This window comes from Myotis yumanensis, unplaced genomic scaffold (genome assembly GCF_028538775.1).
Source record: "Myotis yumanensis isolate MYYU_CA2020_CCGP unplaced genomic scaffold, mMyoYum1.0.hap1 SCAF_2, whole genome shotgun sequence".
In the NCBI taxonomy this organism is placed as follows: domain Eukaryota; kingdom Metazoa; phylum Chordata; class Mammalia; order Chiroptera; family Vespertilionidae; genus Myotis; species Myotis yumanensis.
Genome location: NW_027223753.1, coordinates 193600003 through 193616703, shown reverse-complemented (window position 1 = coordinate 193616703; position 16701 = coordinate 193600003). Strand labels below are relative to the sequence as shown.

Genomic DNA, 16701 nt, shown 5'->3' with positions numbered 1-16701 from the left:
AGAGGTCCACAATCACTTATTCACATTTCTGAAACCAACAGAGTTCTGGACACCAAACATCTTTTCTTAAACTCAGCAGCAAAATCTAACTCAAGGGACAGGAGATTATTTGCATTCCTTATCCATCCTATCTAATAATAGAGTAATATGCAAATTGACCATCACTCCAACACACAAGATGGCTGCCACAAGATGGCCAGCAGGGGAGGGCAGTTGTAGGTGATCAGGCCAGCAGGGGAGGGAAGTTAGGAGGGACAAGGCCTGAAAGGGAGGGAAGTTGGGGGCTATCAGGCCTGCAGGGGAGGGCAGTTAGGGGTGACCAGGTTGGCAGGGGAGCAGTTAGGAATCAATCAGGCTGGCAGAGGTGTGGTTAGGGGGTGATCAGGCTGGAAGGCAGAAGCAGTTACAGGCAATCAGGCAGGCAGGCTAGTGTTTGGGAGCCAGCAGTCCTGGATTATGAGAGTTATGTCCAACTGCCCATTTAGGCCCAATCCCTCAAGGGGTCCCAGATTGGAGAGGGTGCAGGCTGGGCTGAGGGACACAGACACCCCCCATGCATGAATTTCATGCACTGGGACTCTAGTTTAGTATAACCATCCCTACATGTTGCTGCATAAATACTATGTTTAATTATGAGATGCTGCCTCTTCCCTTTCTAAAATGCAAAATTTTTAAATTCCAAACCAAATCTGACTCCACGGGGTTTATTATATACAGATCGTATTCTGTTTTTACCTTATATCTGTACGCAGTATTATGTTTTTAAGATCTATCCATGTTGCTGCATGTACAACCAGTCATTACTATAACTGCTGCAGAATATTCCATGAAATGGATCCCTCACATTTTACCTACTCACTGCCCCAGTGGTGGGCAACTACATGGCCTCCAGCTCCCCACCACTACAAACAGTGACTTACTGAACATCCTCACACATGTCTCTTTAGGAACCTGGATAAGAATCTCTTTTGGGATACATTCCTAGGGTAGAACACTGGGCCCTCAGGTGTGCACATACTTAATCTGGCCAAGCTATATCAGAATGCCTTCCAACATAGCTACATCAGTCTACTTGTTGCATTCTTGTTTTCATTTGCATTTTTTCTGATTATAATATACTAGAGGCCCAGTGCACAAAAATTTGTGCACTCGGGGGGGGGGAGGGGGGTCCATCAGCCCAGCCTGTGCTCTCTTGCAGTCTGGGACCCCTCGGGAGATAACGATCTGCTGGCTTAGGCCTGCTCTCGGGTGGCAGAGGGCAGGCCCAATCCCTAGGTGCAGCCCCTAGTCGGGCTCAGAGCAGGGCCGATTGGGGATTTGGGGCGCTGCCCCCTGTCATGCACAGAGCAGGGTGGATCAGGAGGTTGCAATGCCACCCTCAGTCATGCTCAGGGTAGGGCCGATTGGGGAGTTGGGGCACCGCCCCCTGTCACACTCAAGGCACAGTCGATGGGGAGGTTGCAGCGCCACCCCCTGTCACGCACAGAGCAGGCCATCAGGGGGTTGGGGAGCTCCCCCCTGTCACTCACAGAGTACGGCCGATAGGGGAGTTGGGGCACCGCCCCTGTCACACACAGAGCAGGGCGGATCAGGGGTTTGGGGCACCACACCCTGTCACACTCAGGGCAGGGCTGATGGGGAGGTTATGGCTCTACCCCATCACACAAAGAGCAGTGCGGGGGGGGGGGGGGGGGGGTTGGGGCACCGCCCTCTATCACCCACAGAGCAGGGCCGATCAGGGGGTTGGGGCACCGCCACTGTCACACTCAGGGCAGGGCCGATGGGGAGGTTATGGCTCTACCCCGTCACACACAGAGCAGGGCCGATCAGGGGGTTGGGGCGCTGCACCCTGTCACACACAGGGCCGCAGGGCGATCAGGGGGTTGGGGAGCTCCCCCTATCAGGCACAGAGCAGGGCTGATCAGGGGGTTGGGGTGCCTTCCCCTGTCACGAACAGAGCAGGGCGGATAGGGGGGTTGTGGCCCCACCCCCTGTCACACACAGAGCCGCAGGGCGATCAAGGGGTTTGGGCACTGTCCCCTGTAACGCTGATCCGGGTGCCAGGAGGCCTCGTGGCTCCACTGATCCTGGTGCTGGGAGGCATATTACCCTTTTACTATATAGGATAGAGGCCTGGTGCATGGGTGGGGGCCAGCTGGTTTGCCCTGAAGGGTGTCCTGAATCAGGGTGGGGGTCCCCACTGGGGTGCCTGGCCAGCCTGGATGAGGGCATAATGACTGTTTGCAGCTGGTCACACACCCTTCAGGGTGGGGGTCCCCACTGGGGTGCCTGGCCAGTCTGGGTGAGGGGCTGAGGGCTGTTTTCAGGCTGGCGGGTGACTGAAGCTCCCAACCGCTCCTTTTTTTCTTTTCTTTTTTTATTCTGAGCCAGCTTTAGCTCTGAGGCTTGGCTCCAGCTCTGAGGCCTTGGCTGCTGAAAGCAGGTATCTGGTTTGTTTGGGTTCTATAATCGAAACACTGTTTCAACTCCAACTCTGAGATCCCGGCTGGCTGAAAGCAGGTGTCTGGGGTTTTGTTTAGCTTCTATATTTGTAACAATGTTTCAAACTGCAAGCTCAGAGGCCGGCAAGGCAGGCGGGGCGTGTTGGCTTCCTCTGTCACTGAAGCAAGCAACCCTCATGTTCGCTTCAAGCTGCCTGGCTGACGGCTGCCATCTTGGCTGGCAGTTAATTTGCATATTGCCCTGATTAGCCAATGGGAAGAATAGCAGAGTGACACCAATTTGCATGTTTCTCTTTTATTAGTGTAGATCTGAGCATCTCGTGATGCTGGTTGGCCTTTGGGGTTTCCTCTCTGTAAATCCTGTCCATAGACTTTGACCATTTTCACTGGGATTTCTGTCTTTTTCTTTCTTATTTACAGGCGTTCCTGTGTACTTCCCTATTGGGTTTAGGCATTGCAAAATATCTTCTCCTAATCTGCCAGCTGTCTGTTAACTTTGACCATGGTTAACAGGAAATCATGCTACAGAAATTCTTAATTTTTATGTAATCAAATTTATTAGTATTTTTGCCTTATGGCTTGGGGCTTTGATGTTTTTAAAAAAATCTTTCCCATTCTTGAGTGACAACATAGTCTCCTACATTTCCTTCTATTACTGTAGTAATTTTACTTTTCATATTTTTTCTTTAATCCACTTCCAAATGGCTTCACCTCTGTATTTTGTTTTAGGTTGGAGTCTAGTGTTATTTTTCACCACACATGGAGCACTTTCTACTAATAATCCACACTTCCCTCATTAATCTGTACCTCATACTAAATACCCAGACATATGAGTCCATTCTAGTTTCTCTACTTTTGTTTCAATAATTTATTTGGCAGAATATTTCATAGTAGCACTAATAGTAGTTCTACTAGTGTTCTTTTGACAAACACTATTTTTATTACTATTGCTTTGAACTATGTTTTTATATTCCACATCTTTATGATTCCTTTACAAATTTAGCTTATATTTTATCCATAGGTGTTTATTCTTATACTAGAGGCCCAGTGCATGAAATTCGTGCATGGAGGGGGGGTCCCCTCAGCCCAGCCTGCACCCTCTCCAATCCAGGACCCCTTGGGGTGGGGGGGAGTCCAACTGATGATTTAGGCCCGATTGGGCCTAAACCAGCAGTCAGACATCCCTCTCACAATTCTGGAAGGCTGACTCCTAATCGCTCACCTGCCTGCCTGCCTGGTCACCCCTAACTGCACCCCCCCACCCCCCGCCGGCCTGGTTGCCTCTTACTGCCCCCTCTGCCAGCCTGGTCTCCCCCAACTGCCCCCCTCTGCCAGCCTGGTCGCCCCCAACTGCCCCCCCTGCTGGCCTAGTCACCCCCCACTCCCCCCGTGCTGGCCTGGTCGCCCCTCACAGCCCCCATACCGGCCTGGTCGCCCCATGCAGCCTGCTTGTTCAGTCATTTGGTCATTCCTCACTAACCCTCCTGCCGGCCTGGTCGTAGGCAGCCATCCTGTGAGGACATAAGGGTTAATTTGCGTATTACCTCTTTATTATATAGGACTAGAGGCCTGGTGCACGAAATTTGAGCACGGGGGGGGGGGGGGGGGGGAGTCCCTCAGCCCGGCCTGCACCCTCTCTAATCTGGGACCCTTCAGGGGATGTCTGACTGTCCGTTAGGCCCAATCCCTGCTCTTATCATATACACTGCACCCTCGGGCAATCCCGGACCAGTGGCCCCTAACCACGCTGCCTGCCTGCCTGATCACCCCTAACCACCTCTGCCTGCTGGCCTGATCACCCCCTAACTGCTCCCCTGCTGGCCTGATTGCCCCTAACTTCCCTCCCCTGCCAGCCTGGTCACCCCTAACTGCTCTCCCCTGCTGGCCTGATCACTCCTAACTGTCTCTTCCTTGGCCTCCACCACCATGGCTTTGTCCGGAAGGATGTCCGGAAGATGTCTGGTCTAATTAGCATATTACCCTTTTATTAGTATAGATATTTTAGAATAGGTTTTTATTTAGTTCCTCAGAAAGTTTATTTGTAATTTGTATTGGGATTCCATTGAGTATATAAGTTAACTAAAGGAGACTATATATTGAGTTCTTTATATATTACGATCTTTCACTCAAGGATATGGAATGTATTTTCATTTCATTTAAGTCATTCTATGTCCTTGAATAGACTTTTAAATTTTCCTCCAAAGACTACTCTATGCTTACACTAACTCATATAATAAATACAACCCCAAAATATGGGTATTTTATTATCACCATTTTCCAGATGAGGAAACTGAACCCAGAGTGATAAGTAACTTGCCCAAGAACACACAGTAACAACACAAGTAACAAAACCTGGATTCAAATAGTTTAGAATCCATATTCTTAACCACTGTATTCCCTCTCTTTCTACAGGTAGTTACTTTATATAGTTTGACTGCAACTGTGAGTAGTATCTTTTTCATTATTTATGTATTATCTGGTATATTATTATTATTATACTAGAGTCCCAATGTATGAAATTCATGCAAGGGGCTCAGCCCCACCCACCGAGACAGCCGCCTCTGCCTGGGCTCCCACCCACCAGAGCTTTGTCTAGAAGGTCGTCTGGAAGGATGTCCGGAAGGACGTCTGGTTTAATTAGCATATTATGCTTTTATTAGTATAGATTTTCTAATTGGTTGTTGTAGATGTAGAGAACTTAGTTGATTTTGTAAGTTGATATTTGTATCCAGTGAAGTTGCTGAATTCTCTTATTAGTTCTACTATTGGCTTTATTGTTTCTGTTGCTTTTCTGTACATCAACTGTAAATAATAAAAACTTGTTTTTTTTCCTCTCCAATTTGTAAACCTCTCATGTCTTTTTCCTCCCTTATAGCATTGGCCAAGACTTCCAGTACAATGTCAGACACTATGTAGAGGTGATCATGGCTCGGGTAATGCCTCATGCAGAACGTGTTTCATTTTATCTTGGCTATAGGATGTGCAGAGAACTGTTTCACAAAAGAACAGGTTAGAAACCGTGTCTGGTGGCCACGAATGCCTTCTGAGCAGAGAGGCCTGTGTTTACTTATGCCACAGAAATTACTTTCCATCGGAGTCGGCCTTCCAGGGGAGAAATAGCTCAATTGTGATAAACTTGACTTCTGACTTTAAGTATATTTAACTCCATCCTAAACCCTATGGCAACAACACAGCTCTGCACCTGTCATTTGCTTTACACAATCTGCTACATGTAATTGTTTCTGACAACCCATTGGTCTCTATCCCCATGGGGGAGTTCAGACAGTAGCATTGGAAGGAGGCTTAGTGATCAAATATTGCTCGCCTTTACACACATCTAAAAGTCCCTAAGGTGGAAGCCTCATCATCTTCAAGCAAATGATCTGTTTCGGGGGTGGGGGGCGGAGACGAGGGCTGATGCCAACAACTGAGAGAGCTTGAATCAGACCAGGGGCTAATATAGCTTTCTCCTAATTGGCTTCATCACCCCATCTTCAGAGAGGTTGGCCAAGCCAAGTGTTCATGGTAGCATCTCAGGGCTTACAGTGATCCCATCTACCCTGACACCAATGGAGACCCAGAGGAGAGGAAGAAGAAACACCCACTTTTCTCTCCTGTGTTCCCAAAGGCTTATCCCTATCCAAGACTGGTGAATCCCTATCCAACGGCTCCACAGACAAGCCCTGGGACCTTAGTGCAGTGTGACCCTTCAGAAGCCTCGAGTGGTTGACCAAACACACCCTTCCCTTTCATAGACACCCAGGGTGACTAATGCTTGGGTAGAAATGAGTGAACTGAAAAGTCCCACAGGAATCTCAAACCCAGCACATCCAAAATGGAACTTCTCACTGTCGCCTCCAAACTCACTCCCCTCTTCCAGGAACTCCTTGCAGGACCTGGAACAACCTCCACTCAATATTCTCAGTGTCTGTCTGGCCCTTACACCTGAAGAGTTACCCAGCCTTGGCCCCTCTCTGTCCACCCTTGTTCTCCATTCTAAATGGGGCCTTGGCCATACCCTCCCAACTGCTCCCTCTGCTCCACTCCTGGGATCCATCCTCCATGCTACTGCTGGAGAAATCTCTGCACCATGCAAATCAGACCATATATCCTGTCTAACAGTCTAGAACAGCGGTCGCCAACTTTGCGGACCTCATGGACCACCAGTTGGCGACCGCTGCTCTAGAAGGCTCCCACCACCCTCAGCAGAATGTATACTCCTTTTCGTGGCATCTACCAATCTCACGGCACGGCCTCATCGTCCTGTCCAGTCTCCCACCCTGGCAGCAGGACCCCTAGATAGCTACTAGCCCTCCCTTCCCTGACTGTGCTTCTGATGACTGTTCCCCCTTCCTAGAACCTGCCTCCCATTCCACTGGAAGTGGTCTAAGGCCTATTCATCCTTCAACACCCATGTTGGGGGGTAGGGGGGAAGATGGGGAGGAGGAGTTGAGGAGGGACCTCTGCTCTTGGGAGCCTTTGCTGCTGCTTCACCCCCATTGCTCCTGCTGAGGTGCCCTCTCTCTGGCTTCTCCTCCCAGGAGCTGAGCATCCATCCCACTACATTGTCATGATTCTCTCCTAGACTCTGTAAGAATCTGGATTCTTGAAAACAGTAAATTATTACATAGTCTGGTTTCATCCCTGTTCATGTTTCAGATAGTACCCATGGGCAAAACACATTGAGTCAGATTCGGTCTGGCAGTGCCCCAAAGGGATCTGTTCACCCCTAGGTGTTTCGCTCCGGGCACCATGTCCGCTTGGCACATTGTAGACCATAAGAATGGATAGATGGGTGGGTGGAAGGACGGACGGAGGACGGACGGACGAATGAACTAACGAACGAATAAATCAATTGCCCAACCCCATCCTGAACCTGGCGGGTGGACGCCATCAGGGCACATCCTCACTATACTAGATAAAAAGTGGGTAGCACCACTAGGCGCTCTGTCGGCAGGGGGCGCTGCAGGGCGGAGGGGTGAGGGCTTGGTACTGGGATTTGGGGGCAGGGGCGTCGGAGACCCGGAACTGAGGGGGCGGCAGGGCGTCGGGCATGCCCGGGGGACCCTGTGCCGGGGCGATTCTGCGCGAATTTTCGCTTTCGCTTCGGGTCGGGACGGAGGCGGCGGGGCCGTCCCGACCGACTGCGGCCGGGGCCCGGGGGAGTTAATCCGAAAGCGCCGCCAGCCCCGCGGGCCCAACTCCACGTGTCACCGAGAAGCTGAGGTAGAGACAGAGAGAGAGAGAAAGCAAGTGATCTGAGTCGGGGAAAGTCCTGCGTGCCTCCGGGCAATTATAAAAATGTGACCCCCCGGGTCGGCTTCCAACCAGCGCCCTCACCTGCTGCGCCCAGCGGTCCGCCGGCTGCTGCTCCGTGTCCGCGCCCGGCCCGCTCCGCGCCCGCCCAGCATGCGCCCCCCGCGCAGTGAGTACCCGGCGGCCGGGACACGGGCTCGGGTGGGGAGGGCGGCGCCCGGCAAGAGGAGGCAGAACCTTGGTACCGCTCACCTCACCGGGAGGCTGCGAGCAATCAGCCGTTTCTAGTTAAAGGAGAACGAAGGGAAGGGGGCGGGAGACCTAATTGCTTGCTTTCCAAGCGCTGAAAGGGACATCGGCTCTTCTGGTCTTGAAACAGCCCCTTGAGCTAAGTATTGTTATGCCCACTTCTCAAGTGACAAACGGAGGCCCCAAGAGGTGGCTTCTTTCTTTCTTTCTTCCTTTCTTCCTTCCTTTTTCTTTCTTTCTTTCTTTCTTTCTTTCTTTCTTTCTTTCTTTCTTTCTTTCTTTCTTTCTTCCTTCCTTCCTTCCTTCCTTCCTTCCTTCCTTTCTTTCTTTCTTTCTTTCTTTCTTTCTTTCTTTTTACATATTTTTATTGATTTCAGAGAGAAAGGGAGAGGGAGAGCGATAGAAACATCAATGATGAGACAGAATCATTGATCGGCTGCCTCCTGCACTCCCCCCACTGGGGATCCAGCCCACAATCCGGGCATGTGTCCAACTGGGAATGGAACCCTGATCTCCTAGTTCATAGGTCAATGCTCAACCACTGAGCCACACGGGCCGGGCCAGTTTCTTGCCCAGGATCCCTTAGCTACAGCTCTAAGAGTGTGAGTCTGGGCCAGTCACTTGACCACCTGGCCTCAGTTTCCCACTAGTGAAGTGGAGACGTTTTCTAGTTGAGGTTTGACCCTTGTCTGAGCTCATTGGGGTTCCTTGCAGAAAGTTAGTTTCTCAACTTAGAATCGAGCACTGCCTTCCAGGGACCTGATGCATCTCTCAGGTGTTTCAGGAAGATTCCAGGGTGGGAGGAGGTTGGCGTCCGGCAGAGGTAGATGGGTGGAGACAACCAGCACCGGTGGAAGGGAGAGGCAGGCCAAGTCAGGGAGACACCCTCAGCTGCCGCCCCGTTCCCTTCCAGGCCTCCTCCTGGCAGTTTCTCTGGTCCTCCTACACCACCTCAGTTTGGCCAGGAACCTCCCCACCACAGCCACGGCAGGCCCTGGCATGTTCACGTGCCTCGGCCACTCCCAGAACCTGCTGAAGGCCGTCAGCAGCACGCTTCACAAGGTGAGCTCTTCCATGTCCTTGCTCCTACTCTGCAGCCTCTCTAGGGCAGGGGCCTCTCCAAACCCAGGCCACCTGCAGGGAAATGGTGGGCGTTTGTCAGAGGCTGTCAAGAGAGGAAGAGGGGCCTTTACAAATGGCCCGACTATTAGCTAAAGAGTCTCCATGAAATTGTGTCTCCAGAGAAAGCAGGAGGGGTAATAAATTATAACGGCATCCCTTTGGGCTGTGTCTACACAGAGGAAAGTGGATATTTACCGTGTTCCCTGTAGCCTGCCAACAGAGGTGGAATGAATTGTGCCGGGCCCACACTGTTTCTCTGACACACTTATCAATCCAGCAAACCATTATTAGGTGCAGCCTCCATGCTCCGGGGGCCACAGAGATGAATTAGACTTGCCCCTCACGCTGCTCGCCAGCTTCTCAGTCTGGTGACTCGGGTTCGTTGTCAGAGCAACGCGTTTCAGAGAGCTGCGACAGTGCACGCCCAGCCTTCCTTTTCTAGGGAGAGAAGTATCTCATTTTATTTACAGCTTCATTCATTTTTTAGGTTTCCTATGTTAATGCAAAAAAAAAAAATTTTTTTTTCTTTTAAAAGTGCTTCAGGAGCTATTGCTTTTGCTGCGACGGCCGAAGACGGATGTTTTCAAAGACATCCTTTTGCCGTCCTGCTCTCTAGTAAATCTTTCTTGAATATTTTTAGCTTGTTGTTTTACGAGTATCTTAAAATAAGCTCAATGCCACGAGGGCTTCTGAAAGAACTCTTTTCCCCCTTATCTTTCATGATGCGCTGCCAACTGCTCTGTACGGTTCAATCGATCTTAATTAAAAAGGCGGCTCACCGGAGGAGCGCAGCCGAGATAAGTGCTGTGGCTCCTGGAGAACGGTTCAATATGGATAAAGTGTAGGCGCTCCAATCTAAACAGAAGCTTTCTATGAGAAGGCTGGCTCTTTCCCAGGCGTCGCACTAAAGGTCAAGGGGTTGCGGAACTCGGTCTGATGTCTTTTACATCACTCCTGTGTCACATTTGCCAAGAACTGGTGGCCAGTGCCTGCCATCCACAGGCCGTATCCAGCACACAGATTCATAGAGTTTGGCCCATGTCTTTCAGATTTTATTTAGATTTATTTAGTTTGATGCTATTGAAAGAAAAAAAAAAAGTGGTCTTTTCATAAAAGAAACCAAATTTCCAACTCCTCTTGAAAAGATCCGAAGAACTGTAACAGTGGGCCCACGTTTCCAAACCTAACTTTTGACAACCCGCTCAGGCCAGTGGCTGCCCGGGTCTGTGTGAGCATCTCCAGGAAGAGTGTATTCATTTTCTTTGGCTACTGGATCAAATCGCCATGAACTTGGTGGCTTTAACCAACACACATGTATTATCTGTCAGCCCTGGAGGTCAGAAATCCAAAACGGGTCTCGCTGGGCTAACATCAAAGTGTCAGCCATGCTGTAACCCTTCCTGGAGACGAGGGAGATTATTTTTTCTTGCCTTTTCCAGTTTCTAGAGGCTGCTGAGGTCCCTGGGTATGTGTTCCCCTTCTATCTTCAAAGCCAGCAATGGCCAGTTGAGTCTCATGCTGCATCACTCTGACCTTGACTTTTCTGCCTCCCTCTTCCACTTATCATCGGGCCACCCAGATACTCCAAGATAACCTCTCTATCGTAAGGCCAGCTGATTAGCAACCTTAATTTCATCTGTAACCTTAATTCCCCTTTGCCATGTAACAACATATTCTCAGGTTCCAGAGGTTGGGAGGTGGATCTGTTGGGTGATGTGTGTCGGGGGCATTATTCTGCCTAGCGCAGATGGGGATTTTACTGTCTGTTCCCAAACATGCTCTGCACTCTCAAGCTTTGATTCATGGCTCATGTAGTTCCCTCTGCCTGAAATTCCCCCTCCTCTGCCGGCCAACATTCTAATCTTCCTATTGCAAATGTGCCATCTCTGGCGAAGTCTTTGCTTCCCTTTCCACCTCCTCCTCAGAGCCTTCAGAGCCTTCTCAGCTCTTCTCTCCTGCTGATCTGTCTCCTAGTCGTGTGGGCACTTGCCTGTCCTCTTGGATAAACTTGGAATCCTGGGGACAGAACATAGGCCTCCTCTCTGTCATGTTCCGTAGTGCCTAGCTCAGTGCCTGGCACACACCAGGCTTGTGGAGTGGGAAAATGATCTTGATCTTCAATCAAAAAGTCATCAACTTCTTAAGATAAATTTCATTATTATATTCAACAATGCTTTCCAAGGTGCTTGTAGGATGATGTGTGTGTGTGTGTGTGTGTGTGTGTATGTATGAATGTGTGTGTATGTGCACACCACAAATTAAATCTCAATTTGTCTTTAGGGTTGCATGTTTGTTATATCCATCACGTTGTGACCTTAACAGTTCCCCTTTAGAAGTTATAATTGAACAAGATATTCATAAAACACAGGCGCTTTGGCAGAAGCAAAAAACGCCTTCACCAGGAGCAAGTGTCACAGCATGGCGGAGATTCTGATTAGCACAGCCCGTTGAAATGATTTATGGTGTTTACACAATGGAAAAGCATGTCATCCAGGGAAACACGTCCGAAAAGCAGAGGGAGAGAGGGTGTAAATGACCTGTTTCCTTTTGTCTTCTGAAGACCCTGAATTTCTTACAGGTCAAAGGAATAATAGGTGTTTTGCTGGCACCCCAGGGTATGGGGAGCCAGGTACCGTATTAATATTATAAACTGGGTTTCTCCTTATGAATTTTACAGGCCAGACAAACATTAGAATTTTACTCCTGCACTTCTGAAGAGATTGATCATGAAGATATCACAAAAGATAAAACCAGCACCGTAGAAGCCTGCCTGCCACTGGAATTAATCACGGTATGGACAACATTCCTCCCAAAGCACATCATGCAATTAAAAGCTGTGTATCAAACTTCATCTTCTTACAAAAATGTGCATGTTTCTGGTCTCTACCATCCTGAAACTTTAAGAGATCCCCCTTCAAAGTTAGATTTGAGAAAAAATTTATAAAAACAGATAAGGTTTTTCACAATGTGAATATATTTAACACCACTGTACTGGACACTTAAAAATAGTTAAGATGGTACCTTTTGTTAGTTATTTTTAATCACAATTTAAAAAAACCCACATATATTTGAGAGGAAAGGTCAGAAAATTTTATATTAAGAATTAATATCTTTGATGTGTGATTTTTTCCCATGAGAATTGTCTGGTTTCCAGAGAGATTGCTTTCATAACTATAAGTCAGAAAACTAAAGGTTTCAACTCATTTTATGAATTTATGTCATTGATTGATGTCTGATTATTTTTTCTTCTAGAATGGGAGTTGCCTGGCTTCCAGAACGGCCTCTTTTATGACGGTGAGACACGGAACTTTTTCCTCAAATACGATGGGCAGGGGAGGGGGAGGAAAACACTTCTAGCTCATCTCAGTGGTTTCTTCCCCATGTTGTCTTATCACCCAGACCCTGTGCCTCAGTAGTATCTATGAGGACTTGAAGATGTACCAGGTGGAGTTCAAGGCCATAAATGCAAAGCTTTTGATGGATCCTAAGAGGCAGATCATTCTGGATCAAAACATGTTGGCAGCTATTGATGAGCTGATGCAGGTAAGGCCTTCATCCAATCAGTGAGAGCGCCTTGTTCATGCCTAGACAGCCCATCAGAGTCCCAGATGAAGATGTATACAGTCAGCCCTTCCTGGATTGGGAGAGGCCTGATATGCCCCCTCCTAAAGCCCCTACGGAGTCATAGCCTTGAGGGTGTCCTCTAGAGCAGCTGTCACCAACTGGTGGCCCACAGACCACTGGTAGTCCGTGAGGTCCGAAAGGCTGGCGACCGCTGCTCTAGAGCAGTAGTCAGCAAACTCATTAGTCAACAGAGCCAAATATCAACAGTACAATGATTGAAATTTCTTTTGAGAGCCAAATTTTTTAAACTGAAACTATATAGGTAGGTACATTGTTATTAACTTAATTAGGGCACTCCTAAGGCTTAGGAAGAGCCACACTCAAGGGGCCAAAGAGCCGCATGTGGCTCGCGAGCCACAGTTTGCCAAACACGGCTCTAGAGAAAGAGCAGACACGAGCAGGACACATTGAGAAAAGCAGCCACCCATTTGTTGACCAAGTGGTGTGCACCGGGCTCTCTGCGAATGTTTTCACACATTTTCTCAATGTCGTCCCCACAGCAACTACATGGGTTCTGTACAAAGGAGGAAACCGAAGCTTAGACAGCCACTTGTCCCAGGTCAGACAGCTTCCAAATGGCAGAGCCAGGACTTAAGCCCCCACCAGAGGGATTGCACTGCACTTCTTGCTCACCTCTAAAGGCTCCAGGATGTGCATGTGAGGGCCTGCCTACACATCTGCAAATTTAACCAGAGAAAACAAGCAGCGCTAGTGCCTGGGTCTGACCCATTCTGAACCAAAGTGTGAATGAAATAAAAGAATGGCCTGTCACCTGGGGAGAGCCACAGTGTTTCTCAGAGACAAGAACTTGGTTTATAGCTCCTAAGTCATCATAGCACATAATGCTAATACAAAACATAGAAATCCTATATAATAAAAGGGTAATATGCAAATCGACCAAACGGTAGAATGTCTGGTCGCTGTGACACGCACTGACCACCAGGGGGCAGCCACTGAACACAGGAGCTTCCCCCTGGTGGTCAGTGCCCTCCCACAGGGTTCACGGCTGGCAAGCGCAGCAGCGGTGTTGGTAGCCTCTCCAGCCTCTGCAGCAGCGCTAAGGAGGCTTGGGCCCACTCCCCAGAGGGAGGGGGCCTGAGCCATCAGTCGGATATCCCCCGAGGGTACCTGGACTGCGACAGGTGGCAGGCCGGGCTGAGGGACCCCACCCTCCACCCCTGACCCCCCGAGTGCACAAATCTCATGCACCAGGCCTCTAGTATTCACATAAGAAACAGCAAGGTCAATGCTTTGGTGACCAGGCATGGGATAAAAATACGGTATCAGAAATCATTGTCTGAAAAGGAATCTTTCTCTCTTTCTTTCTTTCACCAAATTACTTGTTTGATAGGCACTGAACATCATATAGCATCAAAGAATCTTACCATCTACAGAATTATAGATAATAATTTCATGTTCAGGACAAAGAGGAGGCACTGGAGTCATTTCTACCAGTAATCAGACAACTATGACAAAGCCATTGGTACCTCTGTGCCTCAGTTTCTCCTTATGTAAAATGGGAGGACTTGACCCACCCTACCTTTCTTTTAGGCTTTTTGTGAGAATAACTGAGATTACCGATCATTGTGCAAACATAAGGTCTTGCTTTGAGTTATCAAATCAAAGGGTTAAACCTAGGAAGTCCATTGCCAGGTTTATTTATCTGACACAAATGAGTTTCTGCAGTAAACACCTTGGTACCGATAGAGAGTTTTGATCAATAGCAATCCATCACCTCCCTGTTCTAAAAAAGACTTCAGCCCTAGCTGGTTTGGCTCAGTGAATAGAGCGTTGGCCTGCGGGCTGAAGGCTCCCAAAAGCACATGCCCAGGCTGTGGACTCGATCCCCAGTAGAGGGTGTGCAGGAAACAGCCAATCAATGATTCTCTCTCATCATTGCTGTTTCTCTCTCTCTCTCCCTCACCCTTCCTCTCTGAAGTCAAGAAAAATGTATTTTTAAAAATACTGATGGCATTTGAAACCGCTTTCAGGGTCTCTTCCAAGCTCAATGAAGATACATGTGCTTGGATCATGAGAATTTCTTCTTTCAGGTTCTGCCTGGCCATCTGGCTGGGAGAGTGGATTGGGGTTAGGAGATATAATGAGGGGGTGGGTTGCAGGCTCTGAGACACGTGTTGGCTTCCCCCATGTTTATGGGTGAATGCTTCAATTTTGGAATACCATGTATGCCATGCTCATTATCTGTCCTCCTAGGCCCTGAATTTCAACAGTGCGGCTGTGCCACAGAAACCCGCCCTGGAAGAACTGGATCTTTACAAGACGAAAGTCAAGCTCTGCATCCTCCTTCACGCTTTCAGAGTCCGCGCAGTGACTATAAACAGGATGATGAGCTATCTCAATTCTTCCTAAAAGGGCTCAGGTCTCGCCCAACCTTAAAGTCATTTGAACCAAAGCGATTTTTATAGGCTGTGCGGGAGGTGGTGGCTTGACCTGGTCCTACTTAAGCTAGTAATTTTCTTGTTTACATTAGTCAACCACCCAAAAGTTGAACATGTAACTACTTTATTTAAATGGGTCCTTTCCTCGCGTATATTCCACATTTACTAGGGATAAGTTGTTTTTAAAGTTTTCATAAGCAAATTGCTAAAGGGGGAAGTTTTCTTCACTGTGTGTGATTTTTAGAAAAACAGGAATTTATAAGCTATTTCTATATCAAAGTGTTTGTTGAAACACTCAAGCATAATTTATTTTAAAATATTTATTTATATAAGGGTGTGTTCGTGAAGGCATGTGAGCTAACTTATATTTATTTATGTCATATTTATTAAAATATTTATTTTCAAATGGATTTGAGAAATACCTGATGTTGTAAAAATAAGATGATGGAATTAAAGCAATTTTCGTATTTCTCTAATGTAATTGGAGTACTTTCAGTGTTAGAAATACACATTGTGGGGAAACTGACAACACTGATGGAATCTGAACAGAATTACCTTGGAAAGATTGTGGCAATGTTCTTACCCATTTCCTAATGACTTTAATCGCCTACTTTAAGGGAGCCTGGTTAGGCTAGAGACATTTTAATGCTGAAGTCCTCGAGTGAGTCACTTTATTTTTGTTCACCATCTGAATCTAAAACACAGGAGCATGTTTTTCCCTGCTAGCCACAGCTCTATAACATACTGTGCACTAGACAAATACATAATAATACCCTCCAACTGGGAAAAGCATCATTAAGAGGCCTTCTAGTTAAGTTATTCTAATTTTCATGACCCTTTGGGCCCGCAGGGGGAAGTTGTTTCTAAATTACAATGAGAAAAATTCTCCATTTGCTTTAAATTATATAGAACTTCTGCCTGAGCCACATGGATAATTGCCTTGCTTTGGCTTAAGAGAGGTGCTCTTAATGACCCAAATATTAAATTCCATCTTGTTAATTCTCTAAACCATGTGAATTTTAAAAAATGCACCTGATGGAATCACATCATTTTAGTACTCTGATAATCATATTGTGCCCTTGGGAACAAACTATTCAGAGTACCCCCCCTCCCCTCACCCTGTCCCCCCCGCCCCGCCATCCTCATGTGAACCCTCCCACCAGATCCCAATTCAGATCCCTGTGAACAGCGAGGGAAATGTGTTTGGCCACCCCATGTCCTCATCTGTGTGGCAAATTACTCATTTTTCAGATTCTTGCCCCATTTGATAGAAATCATTGGTGAAGCTAGACCCCATCACATACCTTCTTTTCTTTAGAGATTCCTCCATAAACTGGAATGACCCACGAGTGACTCGCAGATAGGAGTCTCCCAAATTCATAAGCCCATTGATTTAAACAATCCACCGTTTGGGATGATGTGGTTACTATCCTTCGGAAACCACGTGACAACACGCCACACTGGTGAACTGGAACATGATCGCTTCCCGTGGCAGATGTGTTAGAAACAAACTCCCATACGATCGTTTGAGAGATACTAGTAGCCATCTCATCGGCTGGTCCCCACACCGCCCGACAAGAGTGGGTCAG

General features: G+C 47.9%; 1 protein-coding gene across 1 annotated transcript; it reads left to right on the top strand.

Moving 5' to 3' along the window:
- The first annotated feature begins 7871 nt into the window (after window positions 1-7871).
- IL12A (interleukin 12A) lies at window positions 7872-15451 on the top strand. The gene is made up of 6 exons (XM_070403648.1): window positions 7872-7887; window positions 8881-9029; window positions 11767-11880; window positions 12342-12383; window positions 12489-12632; window positions 14928-15451. Exons 1-6 carry the CDS (start codon window positions 7872-7874, stop codon window positions 15081-15083), a joined length of 621 nt encoding a protein of 206 aa, XP_070259749.1. The 3' UTR covers window positions 15084-15451.
- Window positions 15452-16701: the final 1250 nt, after the last annotated feature.